The 17,291-nt window shown below is 45.2% G+C and overlaps 4 protein-coding genes across 4 annotated transcripts; 3 read left to right on the forward strand and 1 right to left on the reverse strand.

Moving 5' to 3' along the window:
- Positions 1-89: 89 nt before the first annotated feature.
- On the reverse strand, positions 90-417 carry JR316_0009421 (uncharacterized protein; the record flags this gene model as incomplete). Its single annotated transcript, XM_047895124.1, has 2 exons — positions 90-120; positions 179-417. The coding sequence occupies 2 exons, from the start codon at positions 415-417 to the stop codon at positions 90-92; spliced, it is 270 nt and encodes an 89-aa protein (XP_047746583.1).
- Positions 418-2,702: 2,285 nt separating this feature from the next.
- JR316_0009422 (Pepsin A) lies at positions 2,703-5,875 on the forward strand (the record flags this gene model as incomplete). The annotated part of the gene is made up of 5 exons (XM_047895125.1): positions 2,703-3,019; positions 3,480-3,573; positions 3,627-3,819; positions 3,868-4,395; positions 4,458-5,875. 5 exons carry the CDS (start codon positions 2,703-2,705, stop codon positions 5,873-5,875), a joined length of 2,550 nt encoding a protein of 849 aa, XP_047746584.1.
- A 924-nt stretch (positions 5,876-6,799) lies between these two features.
- JR316_0009423 (uncharacterized protein) lies at positions 6,800-8,297 on the forward strand (the record flags this gene model as incomplete). Its single annotated transcript, XM_047895126.1, has 2 exons — positions 6,800-8,237; positions 8,293-8,297. 2 exons carry the CDS (start codon positions 6,800-6,802, stop codon positions 8,295-8,297), a joined length of 1,443 nt encoding a protein of 480 aa, XP_047746585.1.
- A 4,434-nt stretch (positions 8,298-12,731) lies between these two features.
- Positions 12,732-13,123, forward strand: JR316_0009424 (uncharacterized protein; the record flags this gene model as incomplete). The annotated part of the gene is made up of 2 exons (XM_047895127.1): positions 12,732-13,021; positions 13,093-13,123. The coding sequence occupies 2 exons, from the start codon at positions 12,732-12,734 to the stop codon at positions 13,121-13,123; spliced, it is 321 nt and encodes a 106-aa protein (XP_047746586.1).
- Between the last annotated feature and the right edge of the window lie 4,168 nt (positions 13,124-17,291).

Below are 17,291 nucleotides of genomic sequence, written 5' to 3' on the forward strand. Positions count from 1 at the left end.
TGATTGTTTGGTGTATATGCTCGGTCAGGCGATTCGACCTTCTGATGCACAGCGCGTTGAAAGCTTAGGGAATACAAAGTAGCCAGAAATCAGAAAACTGAGACGCTTTCCCAGTTAAGCCTAAATCAAAAGATAAACACTCAAGTACATGACAGCAGAGAACCGAGAGAAATCATACCCGTTCGGTGCAGTAGCGCATCCTGTCCCCCCAGGCATGATGCTGCTCGGTGTACCTGTACATGAATCGTGCTGGCCACCTGAAGCGTAGTACTGAGACTGGGTAGGAACATCTGTGTATTGAAATGATTTTGTGGATTGTCCGCCCAGGCTGAAGCATTCCCCGACGATGACATTGAAGCTTTCTCCTTGTGTGCCGGTGCAATCCGCTCCAGAAAACCCGGTTATGGTTGCTGACATTGCTCGAGAAACAAAGATGATGAAAACCATGCTTGTGTATAATGTAGAGTGGTGCATATGAAAGTGTTCCTAGCGTGTATGAATGGATGATTAGGCTACGAAATTGTGTGTAAATGATGGGCATACTGGACAGATAAGTTGATCAGGGGAGATACTGAACGTCAAAGACTTTGGTGCTTTTTAACTTGTTCCTTAGACAGTTTAATAGTTCAGTCCCATTTCTATCTCATAATAGCTTTCAGATCTCCATACGTTGCAGCCTCAACTCTTCAATTGGTGGCATAGGCTTCATTTGTTGTTTTGTTCTCTTGGAAACTGTTCGGAAACGATGAAGACTTGATGGTCCTGAACCCTTGCGCCTTGTATTGTCTAGCACGTGATGTCCAGACGCGTCCCACGCGTTATTCAGGGGTAAGGCCAAAACATTATTTTCACTGCTGACACGATTAGAATGGTATTGAAATCTACATACTACGTTAATCAACAGTTGTATAAATGATCAAAAGAAGAAATCATCGTTATACGTAAAAAAACTACGAGTTTCAAACAATGAATCATCAACGAGAATATATCTTGAAATTTGAAAACTCACCTTGTCAGTCATGGTTGTACCTAAGTGTATCTTATCAAACGCTGAAGATTGAATAGTAGTATTTGGATTTGATGAGGGTAGCGTAATATATCCGCGTCCTCATAATACGGTTTTATACCTACTTAGAGCATTTCATTGCTGCTAATATCATCACGATGTAATCTAAAAAAACATTTTTTGCTTTGCCCTTCCAGGTACAGGCTTATGCCATCAGAACTCACCTCAAATAGTCAAATGGTCTGAATGAAATTACCCCAGAGGTTTAAATTTGGTCGCGCTGTTCAAAGCTTGAATTGAAAAGGTCAAAAGACGATATAATAGTTACCACGAGACAGAGTTTCAACACGGCCGTTTCCGCGGCAGTGATGAGCCGCCATATCACCCCAGAAGCATCAGCTCTACCAGGGCTCTACCTCATACGGCATACTAGGATACATCATGCGGGATACGAAGCCCGACCGTTGTCACTGGCACGTTGATGCAACCGTTCGATTCAGAGAGAAACACCTTGGAAGTTGCGACGCATGCACGCTAAGCGCCTAAGATAGACTCAGGAATGCGCAGCAGGCGAGAGCGCGTCTCAGTGCGCGCTTGGGTTGCTGCGCGCCTCCTTCAGCTTCAATGCCAAGCCTTTGCTCTCTTCGCCGCTCCACAGCGCCCCCCGACAATTTTGAATCCAGGCACATCACCTTACATCACCCCCCATAAAAATACAGAACGCCAGATCAGTAGTTCCTCATTTTAAAATTAGACACGGTCTAACTGTTTTTGTTAATTGGGTGGCCTACGAATTGTAGTGGGTTTTCTGTGCTATCGTTGTGAGAGTTGGAATATGACTTTTAGTCAATGAATAATCTTTTACACTACAACGAGCTTCAAACATGAACTTATGAAGCTACAAGACCATTGATCTAACAGCAATAACACCCGCATCCGATGTGCGCGGGTGCACTCTCCGGGTATCACTGTCCGGCATGCCAGCGGCACAGGTCGTCTGGGCCACCTGGGCAGCGGAAACGGGGCAACGGCTCGATAGGCGTGTCATCCCGTCTAACATCCCCTGTTGAATTTTCTCTCATGCGCCGTCGTGCACTGGATTTTCACCCAGGCTTCACAGGGTCACACCCGGCGTTGATCACCGTTTACTGCTACGACGACGATTTATTTGCAGTGGATTGTTGGTGAGGTTGGGTTCTTCTCTGACCCTCTGACTTTTTGAATTTTTGGACTTGCTTTTGGCTTTACCCCTGTCTATTGTACATTGCACATCGCACATCGCACATCGCACCACATCACACATTACACTTCGTTCTCGCTCTCATTCGCTAGTTTGATTCCCATACCATACCCCGCATTTTCAATCTGCTTTGGATCTAACACATTTGCACACGGAACCGCCACGACGACTCATAGCTTGAGGCTCTCGGACCAACTTATCCTGCCCGAACGACTACGTAGCACCAATTCCGCCGTTTAGCGTACAATTTGGACCCGGATCTATCTATCCATCTATCTATACATAAGGCTGGGAGACGTGAGGGCGGACCGCAGAGGACTCGGCCACTCTTCATCCGTTCATCTTTGCTTCACACTCCCACCATCGTCAGCGAGCTCCCCTCGAAGTTGCTACCGCCCGACGACCTACGCTACTCTTACGCCCCCAACCTAGCAAGATTTGGATTTTGCCTGCGAAATGGAGACCTCTGCGAGATGGAAGGGTAAAGCTCGTGCGACCGAGTTCGATTTCCTGTATTCGCGAGCGTACTTTGCTGAGAGCCGTAGCTCTAATGCTAGAGAAGCAGAGGGCGACTACGGACGCCAGCGGCATGGTGTGAGGGGCTATGATGAGGGTATGGGAAGGAAACGACGGGCGATGAGGACAGGGCGGTTTGGGAGAGAGGATATTGGGATTGGTATGAGCAAGAGAGATGGTGTGAATGCCGAAGGCAGTGGGGGCTCTGGGGGCATTGTCCTCCCGCTGGATATGGTTGGAAGTGGTGTGACGGATGTGTGAGTCTTTTTATTTCACGTTTGCTTTTTCTATCTCTGTTTCGGTGTGTGGAGGGTGATTAATGAAGAAAACTTCTGCAATTTTTCACTGCTTTCTCTCTTTCTGCCTGCGATGGATCGGAGAGGGGTCAGGAGAACGGTTCCCCGCATTTGATATGCGTTGTGGGGGTGCATCAAAAGTTTATCCAACGTTTTTTTTCATCCTTTAGCCACCTCCTTCGACCATACTGCCGCAATGACCATGCTGCTTCGACGTCATGCACAGTGACAGCGTCAGAGGCGTCGCAGCACGCTGCGATCGGGGATCGACGTTGATTGCAGGCGGCTTCTGTGTGATCGCGATCACGAATTGCGGGCATTATTTTGTTGTGTTTTTTGCTGGTTAACATTTACCTTCCCCTACTTGCCTTTTTTCTTCAATCTCAACCCATATTTGTGGTGTCGCTGACACTCTACACAGAGCATATACGTTGCCAGTTAAATTTGGCAGCACCGACAATGGTCGCCCGCAGCAACAGTTCTCGTTACAGGTAGACACCGGCTCGTCTGACATGGTGCGTTTTCTCTATTTGCATATACTCAACCATACGTCTAAATGTCTCGCCAGTGGATTGCATCGACGTCATGTTCGACCTCCTCATGCAAACTCACCGACGGCCGATTGTACGACCCCTTGCAGACTCAGGCGCGCGCGACAGGTGTGGATTTCAGTATACCCTATTTATCTGGCTCGGCGAGCGGACCAGTATACTGGGACAGTGTGACGATTGGAGGATATACGATTGATAACCAGGCACTAGGTGCGTTTTCTCCTGCCCCTGCCACTCCCTAAACTAACACTTGCAAAGCCGCCGCCTCCGACGTCGACTCTGAACCCCTTTCCTCAAAATTCAGCGGCATACTTGGCCTCGCGCTCCCGCTCAACTCGATCATCGCAGCGTCCATCCCGCCAGTCACATCCAACGCACCCGACGGCGCCGCATGGGCGTCGAATCTCTTTTCCATCACACCCACATCCTCCGCGCCCTCCGCGCGCTTCCTCTCTCTCGCACTGGAACGGCCAGGCTCAGACCGTGTGCCCAGCGTGCTGGGCATCGGGCGACACCCTCAGGCGCTCGTCCCGGACCCGAGCAAGGTGCAGTATGCGCAGCTCGTGGCGGAGGCGAGCGGGACGCTCTTTTGGAAGGTCGGGGTTAGAGCGATCACGGTGTATGTTGATGGGCAGAGGAAGGAGGTGGATGTGGGCCGTGGAGGTGCTGGTGGTGCGTTTCCGAGCGCGGTGGTGGATAGCGGTGTGCCGCTGATTTTGGCGACGAGTGCGATTGCGAATGCGGTGTATGGCGCTTTGGGTGTTGAGCCTGCCAGTGATGGAAAGTGTGCGTGGACTTGTTCATTTTAATTTCTTTTTGCTGTTTGCTTATGAGGATATGCGCTATAGATTATATCCCGTGCACTACTCCGCTCAACTTGACATTCACGCTCGATACTCGCTCTGAATTGCCCATACACCCCCTGGACCTCACTACTCTCGCCGACCCCTCCTCCGCCTCGACCTACTCCCCATCGACATCAACGTGCGTCGGCCTCATCCAATCAGCAGACGCCTTTCTTGGCCCTGGATCGACTAGTGGTATCGGGGATATGATTCTCGGTGTCCCCTTTCTGCGGAATGTGTACACCGTCATGGCATACGTTGCACCAGGCAAAGACGGCTCCTTCCCCGTAGGCAGTGGAAGCAGCAACACCGGCGGAGACGTCAAACCGCGCCTTGGCCTGCTCGGGCTGACAGACCCGACAATTGCGCTGGAGGAATTCCACACGGTCCGCGTGCTCAATCAGCCTTTATCGTCCTCCCCCTCGTCGTCGTCGCCGTCTTCGGGGGGTGGGAGCGGGAGCGGCACGGGCTCGGATCATAATACGAAGACGGTGTCGTCGCCGAAGAAGCTCAGCACGGGTGCGATTGTGGGTCTGGCGTTCCTTGCGTTCTTCGTGTTGTGTGTTGGGGCTGTTGGGGTGAGGTATTTGCTTAATATGCGCACGCGCGCGGCGCGGAGAAAGGAGCGCGAGCGCGAGCTTGCGGAGCTGGGGATGCCGGGGTCGCTAGGTGGTATGGATAAAAGTGGGTATGGCGGGTATGGAATGAGTATGGACCAGCGCGCGGCGTATGATATTGTCAGAGGAAGAGGCCGTGGGTTTGATGGCACGGGTGTTGGTGATGTGACGATGGTAGCTGGACGTGGGGTTGGAGAGGACGGGGTGTTGCTGAGAGAGAGGGAGAGCGAGCGTACGCTGCTTGGGAAAGACGCAAGTGAGAAAGGCAAAGGCGAGGAAGGCGGTGAATTTGGTGTGAGGGGTGGTAAAGACTTTGTCGACATCGACGATGTGCATGGTGAACCAGACGATACCCTCGTCGCGCGCGGCGATGTCCATTCCAAACCCACGAACCACGACGACGACGACGATTTTTATGCCTCGCCGAGCCCTCCTGCGTCGCCTGATATCCCGACTTTCCGGACACCTTCAGCCGCTGCCGTAGGTATGCCGCTACTCTCCCACCAACATCAGCATCAATACACAGACTCGGACTCAACCCCGATCTCCTTCCCAACAAATACCACGCACCGGCCCCTAGACAGCGTTGACATCCCACTGCTTTCACATCGCACACAGGACTCGCAGGACTCTGAGAGCTCTGGAGATGGAGGAAGCGGTGTGGACAAGGATGGCGACGCGCAGAGTCGAAAGAGCGGGCGGAGGGGAAGAGCTATGAATTATAGTATGCCCCGGCCGATGGTCGAGCGGGATGTGCGTGCGGATGCGGGTGGGGATGCGGTGCGCGGTTTTGGTGTGGAGTGATGTTGAGGGGATATTGGAAAGAAGGGTGAATATGGCACGGCGTTCAACTTTATTGGGAAATTGCCCACGGCTCGGCCGTTCAAGGTCGAGAATGTAAAAGAGGCTTCGGTGGGATGTGTCGGTTCGTCCTGTTTACATGCGGCTTGGGTCCCCGGCGCGCTCAGTCGACTAGTGTCAATAACGCCACCCTGGAGGAACAAAAAACACAATGCACTTTGGACCAGCTCAACTGTCGATATCAATTTTGGCTAAACACACTGCATGTTTCCTTGGTGGGGCGCTTTGAACGTTGAAGGAGGGGTGCACAACACACGCAAAATGCGCATTGCATAACTCGAAGCAACGCATGTACCTTCTTCGTCTTCGCGATCTTCTGGATTTTGTCTTTGTTGGACGAGATCGTCATCATATTTATGTATATCTTGCATATCGCACCACGATCTTTTCCTTTCTTTTCTGTTGGTTTGCAATCCGTCATCGCTGCTCCGTTTCTTGTTTTATTTGTTATAAGCATTTTTGCTTTCTTATCTAAGTTATTGTCAAACTCTGTATATCCATCCTCTTATTCTCTATCTCTTTATTCATGCTCGTATCCATACCACTCGCTCGCTCAACTGCTTTTTTACCTAGTTATTTATTCAAGCTTCTATTGATTTTTTGGATTCGGACTGTCTCTCTCTCTCAGTACTCTCTTTTTCTTTTGATTTCACTCGTACAGTGATGTGGTAGTGGGAAATATCATTCACTGACTCTGCTGTCAGTGTCACATCATCATCATGCCCTAACGATGACTAACGTGTATTCCTTGTTTCCAACCAACCTCCTTCATCCCAGGATCATCGAGTTCTTGACCCCTTTATACTTTCCGTCCTTTCTACACCGTAACACCATTGAAAATACGACGAACTTCAAAGATTTCTGACGATGAAGCGCATGCGAAGGGATGGGCAAGTTCCAAACTCGACTTCTACGCACTGGGAAAATACATCACCGCCAATTTTCGATCTGCCTCATGACGTCCTACGTACCATTTTCTCCTTAAATGCTCAGCATTTCGTTGATCTCGAGCAGAGTGAAAATGGTTTTTCTGTTATGGAATCCCCAAACTCGGATGATCCCCTCTTGACTACTCGTCGGGCATCTCAGGTCTGCCGCCAATGGCGAGATCTCATTCTCTCCTCTCCGACGTTGTGGGAGAAGGCATTGGATTTGAATTCACTCGCCGCGGGAAAACCAGAGTGGACGACGGAGGTTCTCAAACGGACAGGAAATGCACCGTTAACTGTCGTAGGCCAAATGATCAATCGTCAAAAGTTCCCGGTGTCCTTCCTGGAAACCATAGTACTTTGCCATTGGTGTCGAATCAAGGCTCTAATTATCATCAGATTCCACAGTTTTCGTACAAACGGCAATGCTCATTTTGACAAAGTTATCCGCAATCTACTTACTCGGCCAGCCCCTAACCTCCAAAATTGCATTATCATTGACACAAACGATAATTACGCACGCGTTGTTGGAGACCAAACTGACCCTTTGTTTGGCGGTCAAGCACCAAAGCTTCAATCGATGACTCTACTAAACGACTCATGCTTTGATGGGTCAAAATTATCCAACCTTCGACGATTTTATTTGCTTTGGACTCAGCTTTACCCCGTCGATGTAATTCTGACAGCGCTGGCTGGCATGCCATTACTCGAAGAACTGGAGCTGGAAATGGACCCTGACGAAGGCCTAACAAAACAACGAACTGTACGTTCTTCAGTTATAGAGCTGCGATATCTGCGAAAGATCGCTCTTTACAACTCATTCAAATGGCTCGGCCACCTCGTTCAGTGGGTTGTGCCGAAACACGGATGCACCCTCTTTCATTACGTGACAGATAGCTGTGATATCGACACGGATTTGACTACGGTAGAAGTAATAGAATTTGGACGTGAAGCATACACGACCTTTCTGGGGAGATATCTTGACGCAACGGAGCTAACCGAGTTATCCTACACCATGGAATGCGGCAATGAGGATGAAAGCCCTTGTTTGGAGATAAAGGCCCGACGCAAAAAGATGATTCATCCTGAATTGCGGGTAAACGAAGACGGTGATGAATATCCTCTATTCTTCACATACGTGAAAAAAACGTTCCCCACCATACACTATCTTGGACCTATATTATCCTTTTTTAGGAAGGCGTTGTCATCTTGCGACCTCTCAAACATCAAGACCTTGACTTTTTCGATGTCACTGGAAAATGCCATAGACCGCAGTCATGGTTATAAAGAACTTATCGCTCGTGAAGACAATGCCATAATTGAATTCTTCAATATGCTGACTGGAGTCACTGAGCTCGTTGTATATGGCTGCCCAAGTGGGGAAATATTCCCCGTAAACATAATTTGCTTATTTTTGAGAAGTGTGTCAAGAATAGAAAATGATTTATGCGCGGAAACATTTGTTTGGTGCGCAGATTGCTTTCTGAGGCAGTTTGATGAATCCGTAAACACAATTGTCTGCGCGGAAACATATTTCAGACATAATTTGCAAGTGAGAGTGCAATATTTCTGCCCCAAATTAAATTCAACGTGTAAATTACATGCGCGTAAATAAAATTTGTGCGCTGAACAAACCTTTCAATGCGCGGAAAACATTATTCGAAATGACATTTTCTTGACCAAAGTGGCCAGCCGCGATTGCCGTGATTATGTAAATCGATCCATTATGGCACTTCGGCATAAGTTCAACGAGTTAAAGCTCCGACTGTCCTGTGCAACAGGTATCTTGCCATTACCATTTTGTAGGGTAAGGTATCAATAAGTTTTTGGGCTCCATATATATAGTAACACCTATCTGGTGCTTTTAAAAGCTCCACATTGGTGGTTCAGCTTGTGCACTATCTCAGACAGCCCTGGGACTGTTTGAAAACTGTATATATTGTGGGAATAACATCAATCAGTACGTCTCTGCCTGTATGTTGCACGTCTGTAAAGTTAAGTATGTCTAGATAAGATTAGAAAGTCATATTAAGACAATATTTAATGAGTAAAAATGTAATTAATGGCCAATAGTGCTTCATAAATGGCAGTACAAGAAAACGACACTTTGTATTGAATTGCAATTCTAGGTTATGCCTTCAGTCGGAGCTCTTAACTCCATGAGAATGTGCCGAAGTGCCAGAGTGGATCAATTTACATAATCACGGCAATCGCGGCTGGCCACTTTGGTCAAGAAATGGTCATTTCAAATAATGTTTTCCGCGCATTGAAAGGTTTTTTCAGTGCACAAAATGTACTTACGCGCATGTAATTTACACGTTAAATATCATTTGGAGCAGAAATAATGCACTCAAGCTTGCAAATTATGCAAAAAATATATTTCCGTGCAGTCAATTTTGTTTACGGACTCGTCAAATTTACCTCAAACTCAATCCGGGCACCAAACAAATGTTTCCGCGCACAAGTTTTGTTCTATTATTGACGCACTTCTTGAAAATAAGGAAATTATATTTACGGGGAATATTTCCCCACTTGGGCAGCCATAGTTGTATCACTCGACGAGCTAGAATTTCTCAGTTCTCTTCTGTCGCGAACACCCTTCATCATGCTACCTCAACTGAAAACAATAAATTTAATCGGTTTAACTTATGACGATGGCTACCCCCTAGAAAGGTTTCTTTTCGAGAGAGAGAAACACAAAGCGAAACCAATTGAAACAATATACCTCGGGGAGGAAGAAGCGGACGTTTGGGAGTCTTTTATGGAAACACTTTCGAAGCTTAAAGACGTAAGTATCATCTGGAAGGAGAAATCGAACACGGGAGAGCCTATCGAGTTCTAGTTTTTACGACTTTCATCATTTTTCTTTTTTGATTCGCATTTTTGCTCTCTCGCTCTCATTTTTCTTCGTATAATGCAGTAATAGGAACATTATCGTTTGGCTCAGTATTTAACTCATGCATCCGTCGGGCATAGATTATTACCAGTATTCCCCATCTGCTCAGATAAAGGGACGTAAAAATATGATCCACTATGTATCGCGCGTTACGGAGGGGCGCAAAGGGAATACCCGTGCACAGTACGAGTGATTTTTAGATTATTAACGAACATCGCATCTGTGCACTCACGATTTCACATGTCACAGCTTCAAATACAAAAAAGAGGGGCAGGGTGAACGAGGCCGAGCATTCTTGAGTGGATGGTCGGGAAAGCTGAAAATATTCTATAGATGAGACGAGACACAGTCAAGCCTGCTGAGCGCAGCTCGATTTGCTTAGGAAGCAGTCTCCTTCTAATGCTCTCTACACCCCTTTTAATTGTTGTCTTTTGTACATGTTCTACCCAAATACTAGATCGGAATTACCATACTTATATGAGGATATGTAGTGTGGCATATGGCTTATGTCTATTCACACTGGGAAACCTGAAAGAATAGAGTATATTATCCATAGGTAATAAACGTTAGTCATGATGACTATCAAGCTCACTGATTGCCTTTGAACAGGTTTCAAGAAGGCAGAATAGATATCTCACTGGTGTTGATAATTGTTGCTAGACCCTGGTGATCCACCCCCTCTCCAACTATGTCCAACCAGGCAAATGAGTATCAGCTGTCCATGTTAAGAAGTAATCTCAACTACAAAGAAGTATATATGGAAAGCGACAGTCAAAAGGCGGTCATAACTAATCCACTTCTGCGTGATGTCAGGAGTTACGCTTGCTTTTGTTCTTGATTATTACCAATGGCTTCAGTTGACCGACATTGCGAATGAGGTTCTTGAGATATTTATACCATTATAGTCGCTTCTATCTTCGATTTATGTCAAATCCATAATCTTGGATTTTGGTGGTAGCATGATGTTACTGAATCGTCAACCCGGAAAAACTGACCAGAGAAAGCTTCTTTAATCTTAATAAAAATCGTAATAATCCCCTGACATCTCTCAGTAACGCATTGTCTGATATATATTAATGATAAAACTGTATTTTCACAGATTGCGATTTACTATGGACAAGCAGCTGACAAATTTTATCGTCTCCGCATAACCCGCCTCCATGAAGTTTTGCGTGGTTTGAACGGTAAAAAATCTCAAAAGAGAAAGAAGTTAGTACTCGCCTCTAAGTACTACGTTACTACAACAGTTACACATGCATTGCCTTACGTACATTGCATACGCCATTAGGCTTGACTACGGGGCTCACCCTGAAGGCCTGAAGCTCCAAACCCTGCCAGTTATCAAATCTGCACAAAGCGGATTCTGTTCCCTTTTGTGACCTTGGCACGGCCTTGATCCGTGCAGGACGCGTGCAATGAGCCATCTGATCATTAATCAACGATGCAATAACGCGCTCTAATTAGATGCGTGGTTCTAAAAATAATGGAAGGGCTTGGCTAGGGACTGCTAGGGAGACACGCCTTCAGCCATACTCCATTCGGCAGCTCATGAGTGATGCCTAGGCAGCAGCACCACAAGCTTGCAGCCTTGGGGTATTATACGATAATCATTATTCTCAGACCGTCGTAGAGCTGTTCATAAGATATTCATGTAAGCGGGGATGTGTCCGTGCATATGTAGAATTAGGCCATACATTTGGGCCAGTCTGCGAGGGGAAATATCCAAATTAAAACTGGATTGATTTTTCTAAGAGCTGTATTTATGATAGGGTCTGGTTTGGTGTTCGAACATGACCTATCTTGAAGTTAAAAACCATACACGAATCATTAATCATCTAATAAATGTAGGTAAACAGTCGTTAAAAGCAAATGTACCACAATACTACATGAAGAGATAAAGAAAAGGAAATTATGATTTTTCCTAGCCCGACGGAGGAAAACGTAAGGCGAATGAAAACCGGTGATTATTGTCGTTGCACATGAATGCAAATATTGAGTCTCGGCCTCAGAAGGTTTCAGTACTCGATCTGGGTCATCGTCGGGGTAGGTCAGAGTCTCGATGCATTGCACAGCACGTCCCAAGAACGCTCCGATCTGTACAGACCTCTGGCTTATAATCCCCTTCCCGCTCAACCCGACCTGTACAGCTTCCTTTATTTCAAATATTGAGCGCTGTTGGAAGTCCAAGGGTACCACTACAGTAGCTAGTTTCGCAGTCGAGAAAGACCTGCAGAGTACTGACAGAATAATGTATTTTAAAACTCTTAGACTTCAGTAATAAACGTCGACACAGTTGAATGTGTGTCAAACCGAGATGTTAAGTCATTTACTGTCAAAATATATTTCTAGTTACTGTATTTTTCCGCCTTGACAGATCATAATCAATTACATCTTTGGAAATAAGATATGCCAAGTACTTCCAAGTCTTTTGTTGACCTCGGTTCGGCAATTACCTTTAACGCCTACACATCGCCGAAGCATTATTAGGCAAAACATGAGGAATTGTAAAGTACATAGTGAAGATTCGAGACAGGTATAGGGGACATTTATTTACATTGGTACTTAGGTCATTGGAGATATAGAAGTGTATAGTTCAGTACCTAACCGAAGAGAACATGGAGGGGAGACGGTAGGTCATTTGATGCATGTAATACAAGTTCATTTCCGTCTGGTCAAAAAAGGGACCTCGACAGAGCCATCACGGACTGCGTAAAGAAGAGCTTCCATTCGATTACGTGAAATCACTCCGTATGACACGGAGCGCTGACCGTGCAGCCAGAAATCATTGAGCTTGGAAATCGCCAGAGGTATACACCCCCAAAAATCGTATAAATACGAGTCCGTCTACACTTTTATCCCTCAGCTCCTCTTTCAGCAGTCAAACAGGTTAGTAGTTAAATATCTCTCGCTCTAGAAATTCAAATATACTCATATTCACCATTGACGCGCAGAAGCTATTCATACACAATTCATAATGAAGTTCACCGCTGTCCTCGCCTCTATCCTCGCCTCTGCGTCCGTCGCCATGTCCGCTACCATTGTCGGTTTTGCTGGTGCTGACTGCACTGGTGCGAGGGTTACCACCAACAATGTCAACAGCCGTGTCTGCCTGTCCCTTGGTAGTGGATCTGTCAAGTCGATCAGCTACTCCGGCGTCGGCAGCTCGATCCAGTTCTACGTTTCTGGTGGTGCGCATGACTCGTGCACCAACGGCTCCCAGCTCACGCGTGGTGCTGGCTCTGGCTGTGCTACAGCTCCTGCAGGGTAAGCAATAACGTGTCGAAATTTTGATCCTTCTTGACTCATTTTTTCCCTCGTTGTTTGGATATGTACAGATTCAACTGGCAAAGTGTTGCTGTCTTCTAGGCTATTTACGTAGAACTATTACGGTCCAGACTTTGTACTCTGATACATGTACTGTAAACGGATTCGTCAAAGTCCAATACAATCATTTGACCTGTATCTTCGTGTTCAGTGTTTGGTTTTGTGACCGGTGAGATTGCCCCTCTCGCGAATCGAGAGAATGGGACGCGCCAATTGTATTAACGGTAGCATAGTGACAATAGTTTGCACTAACGCCTGCCAAAAAAAGGTTTCCAGAGCCTTCATATGTGTATTGCTCATCTATGAGGCATTTATACACCCAAAAAGCGGTATAATATCATCACCTCTTCCATAAAAATTCCTTGTGCATGTCATTGTCTCATGGAGGGACGATCAAAGTTTATCTGATTGTCATTGACACATGTACACACGTACATAAAGTATGATTGCCGCAGACTCGGCATTTGTGGTGGGCGCTGAGATTGGCGCCCAGGGGGGTCGATCCGTTCTTGACGAGATGCCCGACTTTGACATTACCACTACACACCGCGTGTAAAATTGCGCTTCTGGTGCCTATAATTCGACTTGAACCTTACACTGTAACGTTGGCTTGTCATCTGTGAGACTGCCTCGCGGCGGTGCATGTGAAGGTTTTTAATCTCCCAAGGTCGAATGGAAGAATGCATTTGATATTACATACAGAAACAACAGGTAAAGTCAGGTCTAAGGTTTTTCCACTGCCAAAACACTGCGTACACAGATGTCCATTGGATATCAGATCCTCCGAAAACGCGCTACGCGAGACTTTTGCAATGGGACGATATCGTTTGCGAACCCCGAGCGAAGACGATGATAAATATATCATGAAATGACTTAAACTAAAGGGGTTGAGGAGGTTGAGGAGAGCAACTATGTAATACAAGAATTTAATTTAAAAAACAGCTAAGAAAGTTTGAGGATTTTGCATTCCGCGGACTGAACAAAAATCAGAACTTTCCTACACGGAGCGGATGCTATCGCACTTGTTTTAGTGGGCCACCGCGGAGCGTGGCATGACGAGTCTTTACGATTCAGCGTCACGCTTTGTAATAATATAATATATATATAATATAATATAAATATGTCCAACTTTGACGTGGATATCGGTACAATGGACGAAGTGATATTCAGACTCCAAGGCATAGTTAGCGACAAGATGCTACCACCAATGGCAAAGCCTGCTTTGTATGTCCACTCCATTGAGGTGAATTAATTACAAATGAGGACTGTTACAGCTGCGACAGAACGGTCAAGCAACAACCATATTTACGTACCACCATTGCTATCACGGGACTCGGAGACATTGTATTCAATAAGGTGATGGAAAAGCTGTTTTCCTCTGTTTTGCAAACAATTTTCCCGCGGACAGCGTCAGCGGCTATGATCCAGTTCTTCACAAAGACACGGGTTTCAATGTTTTCCATGCGCATAGCCAATATTTCACGAAGGTATCCGCATATCAAGACAAATCTGACAACATAGGTTTTCATCCCCTGGTCGACCCTGATAACGTGTTGGCGTCCATGGTAGGGGACAGTTTCATCCACGCAATCGATAACAAGGTACAGTTTCTTCGTCGGGAGATACTTCCTGACGGAACAGCCAGGTATGTTTAGGAAATACCAACAATGCATCACAACCAAACTAACATCATGTTGCAACAGATATTATCCTTATAATCCTGCCTCCATACAAATTGGAGACATTGTCAAGATCAGTGTTGCCTTTGTTGCATTTCCTGCCCAAGGAAACAAGTACAAATTTGTTGTCGCTCTTTGTGAAATACTTGTCTTGGACCAGGAGGCAAGAGAGGTAAGCAATGTTACGTTGAACAGTCTCATAGCCATTCATAACTTCCAACAGAAAGCTGATATTCTCAGAATGCGGTTGCGCTATACTCCAGCAAAAAGACAGGTGGCTGTTTTGCGTAGGACAAAGAGGCAGCTATACGAAGGTCAGATTGACATTGAAGACACGCAACAGAGGATGGCATGTATGCGCTTAAACGAGGACACAGTCCACAATAGCAATACTATGTCCCAAGATTAATACATATGTAGTACATAGAAAGACAAGGATATCATAAATGTGCTAAACAAACAATCAATCCATTTGCGAGAACATTGTGAATAACAAGGAATAATTTGTCAAGTCATTTTCATGACAGAAATTATCTGAAGGTGTTAGTTGGCACCCCGTGGGAGAATCCTGCATACACTGTACGCAGGATATTCCCACGCTCATCCGCAAGTCAAACTTACAAATTAAGACAAAAAGAATGAGGACGAGAACACAAGTTTATTTTGAACAAAAATTTGACTAAGGATGGAAGAAATTACAAATATCCATTCCACAAGAGGCTTTGTGGTTGAGGGCAATGCAACCAAAAAATATCTGCCTTTCTGGATATCAAATACAAAACAGTTGCATGTACACGGTCATCTTTTTGCCTACATTACAGGAATTAAATTGACAAATACTAAAACTAAAGAGCACACACCTTATACCCCTTTCCCAGGATTTGATAGCTTTTTTGACGCGCTCGTGTAATTGGTAAACATCTGCCGCTGTGTAGTGAAAATCTAATGCAATACCGCTGATGCGACGGACACCAAAATGCAAACAATCAAATTCATTGAGCAACAATGCCCACGAATTGGCTTCAACAAAGGAAGTCTGATTTGCTTTGGGTAAAAGAGGCAAAGAATAAATCCAACAATGCCTGTCGCCAACCCGTCTAATCCCAGGAGAGAACAACTCTGGATAAGGATCGTAATCCAGCACAACAAGAACATGATCACGAGATGAACTATACCCAACATTTACGTTGTCCCTGATAGACTGTATCCTGCTTTGGATATGGCGGTCCATTTTCAAAGTTTGCGATGGAATGGAAAGAACAAATTTCAAGCCACGGGAATGATATTTTGCAAGAAATTTTTGAGCGCGCTTGAGGTCGGTAGAAGGTTGCAACAGAGAGACTTGATGTCCAAAGGTAGCATTTGGATACAAGCTGTACACCTTCTCAAAGGTAACAAAATTTATGACGCCGGCTGCAGTAGAACAAAATTGAAGTTAACATTGTTTTGACACATGACATTGGGGACATACTGCTATGATACCCCAAAATGCACTCTACCACCGATTGACAAGTTGTAATCAGTTGGACAAAAGAACCTTGGCACCATAGGTTAACAACCACTCCAGTGGTATTGTAATGTCGATGAAGAGGATGTTTCTGAAGGACAATTTTTTCCATTTTCAAAATTTTTTCCGCTGTGGTGTTGTCCGGATATTTGGGATGCGGCATGATAGTAAATCCAATGGACATCATCCAGGAAAGAACAGGAAGAGCATATCTGTGCTCGACATACATGTCCATGTCACCTGGAATCCATATATTAGCACGATTGATTACGAAACTTTATGTAAGTAAAGCGAGTTCTTTGATCCCCACAACCCACTGTACAAAAATATGTCCTTGCCAATTGTCCCCATCAGTAAATCATTGATGCCATCAAAATTGCGTGATTAATACCGGTTTTTTACTTAACCGGTATGCTTGACTTAATAATCGGTTACTATCATAGAATTTCTGTTAGTTTTTGTTCCTACCAAGGGGATATAGAAATTAAAATACTAGATATTAGCTAGGTAGATAGGTTAGCTGCCATATGGTAGAAAACAAAATTAGATACCATTACATTATGACTTTTTAATTGCAAGTTAAACATTTTGACACAGATAATCATAGCTCATAACCAAAAATTTTATAATAATGACCTCATTCAACTGATTTAAGGCCATTAATTAGTCACAATCAATTACATACCAACTGTTTTGCATGCTTTATACACCTTTAACGGCAAGTAGAGGTAAATAGAATGCTTTATTGTTATCAAAAAAAATTTAGCATGAATGACTAGCAGACTGTGGTGGCATAGAATAAAGAATAATAAACATTATGTATCTAGCTATTATCTTTAATGCCACTTCAAATAACTTGTCATATTAAACTTGTTGTGCTGTTCATACTGGCCATGAATTAATAAGCAGACTGTGGGAATAACTTGCATATAGTGTATGCAAGTTATTCTCACGGTTGCCGCACTTTGCATTGAGCAACTTGAACTTCTCTGGTAATTCCTGATATATTACTGAGATGCATTGC

The sequence above is a fragment of the Psilocybe cubensis genome, chromosome 8, assembly GCF_017499595.1.
Source record: "Psilocybe cubensis strain MGC-MH-2018 chromosome 8, whole genome shotgun sequence".
Taxonomy (NCBI): Eukaryota; Fungi; Basidiomycota; class Agaricomycetes; order Agaricales; family Agrocybaceae; genus Psilocybe; species Psilocybe cubensis.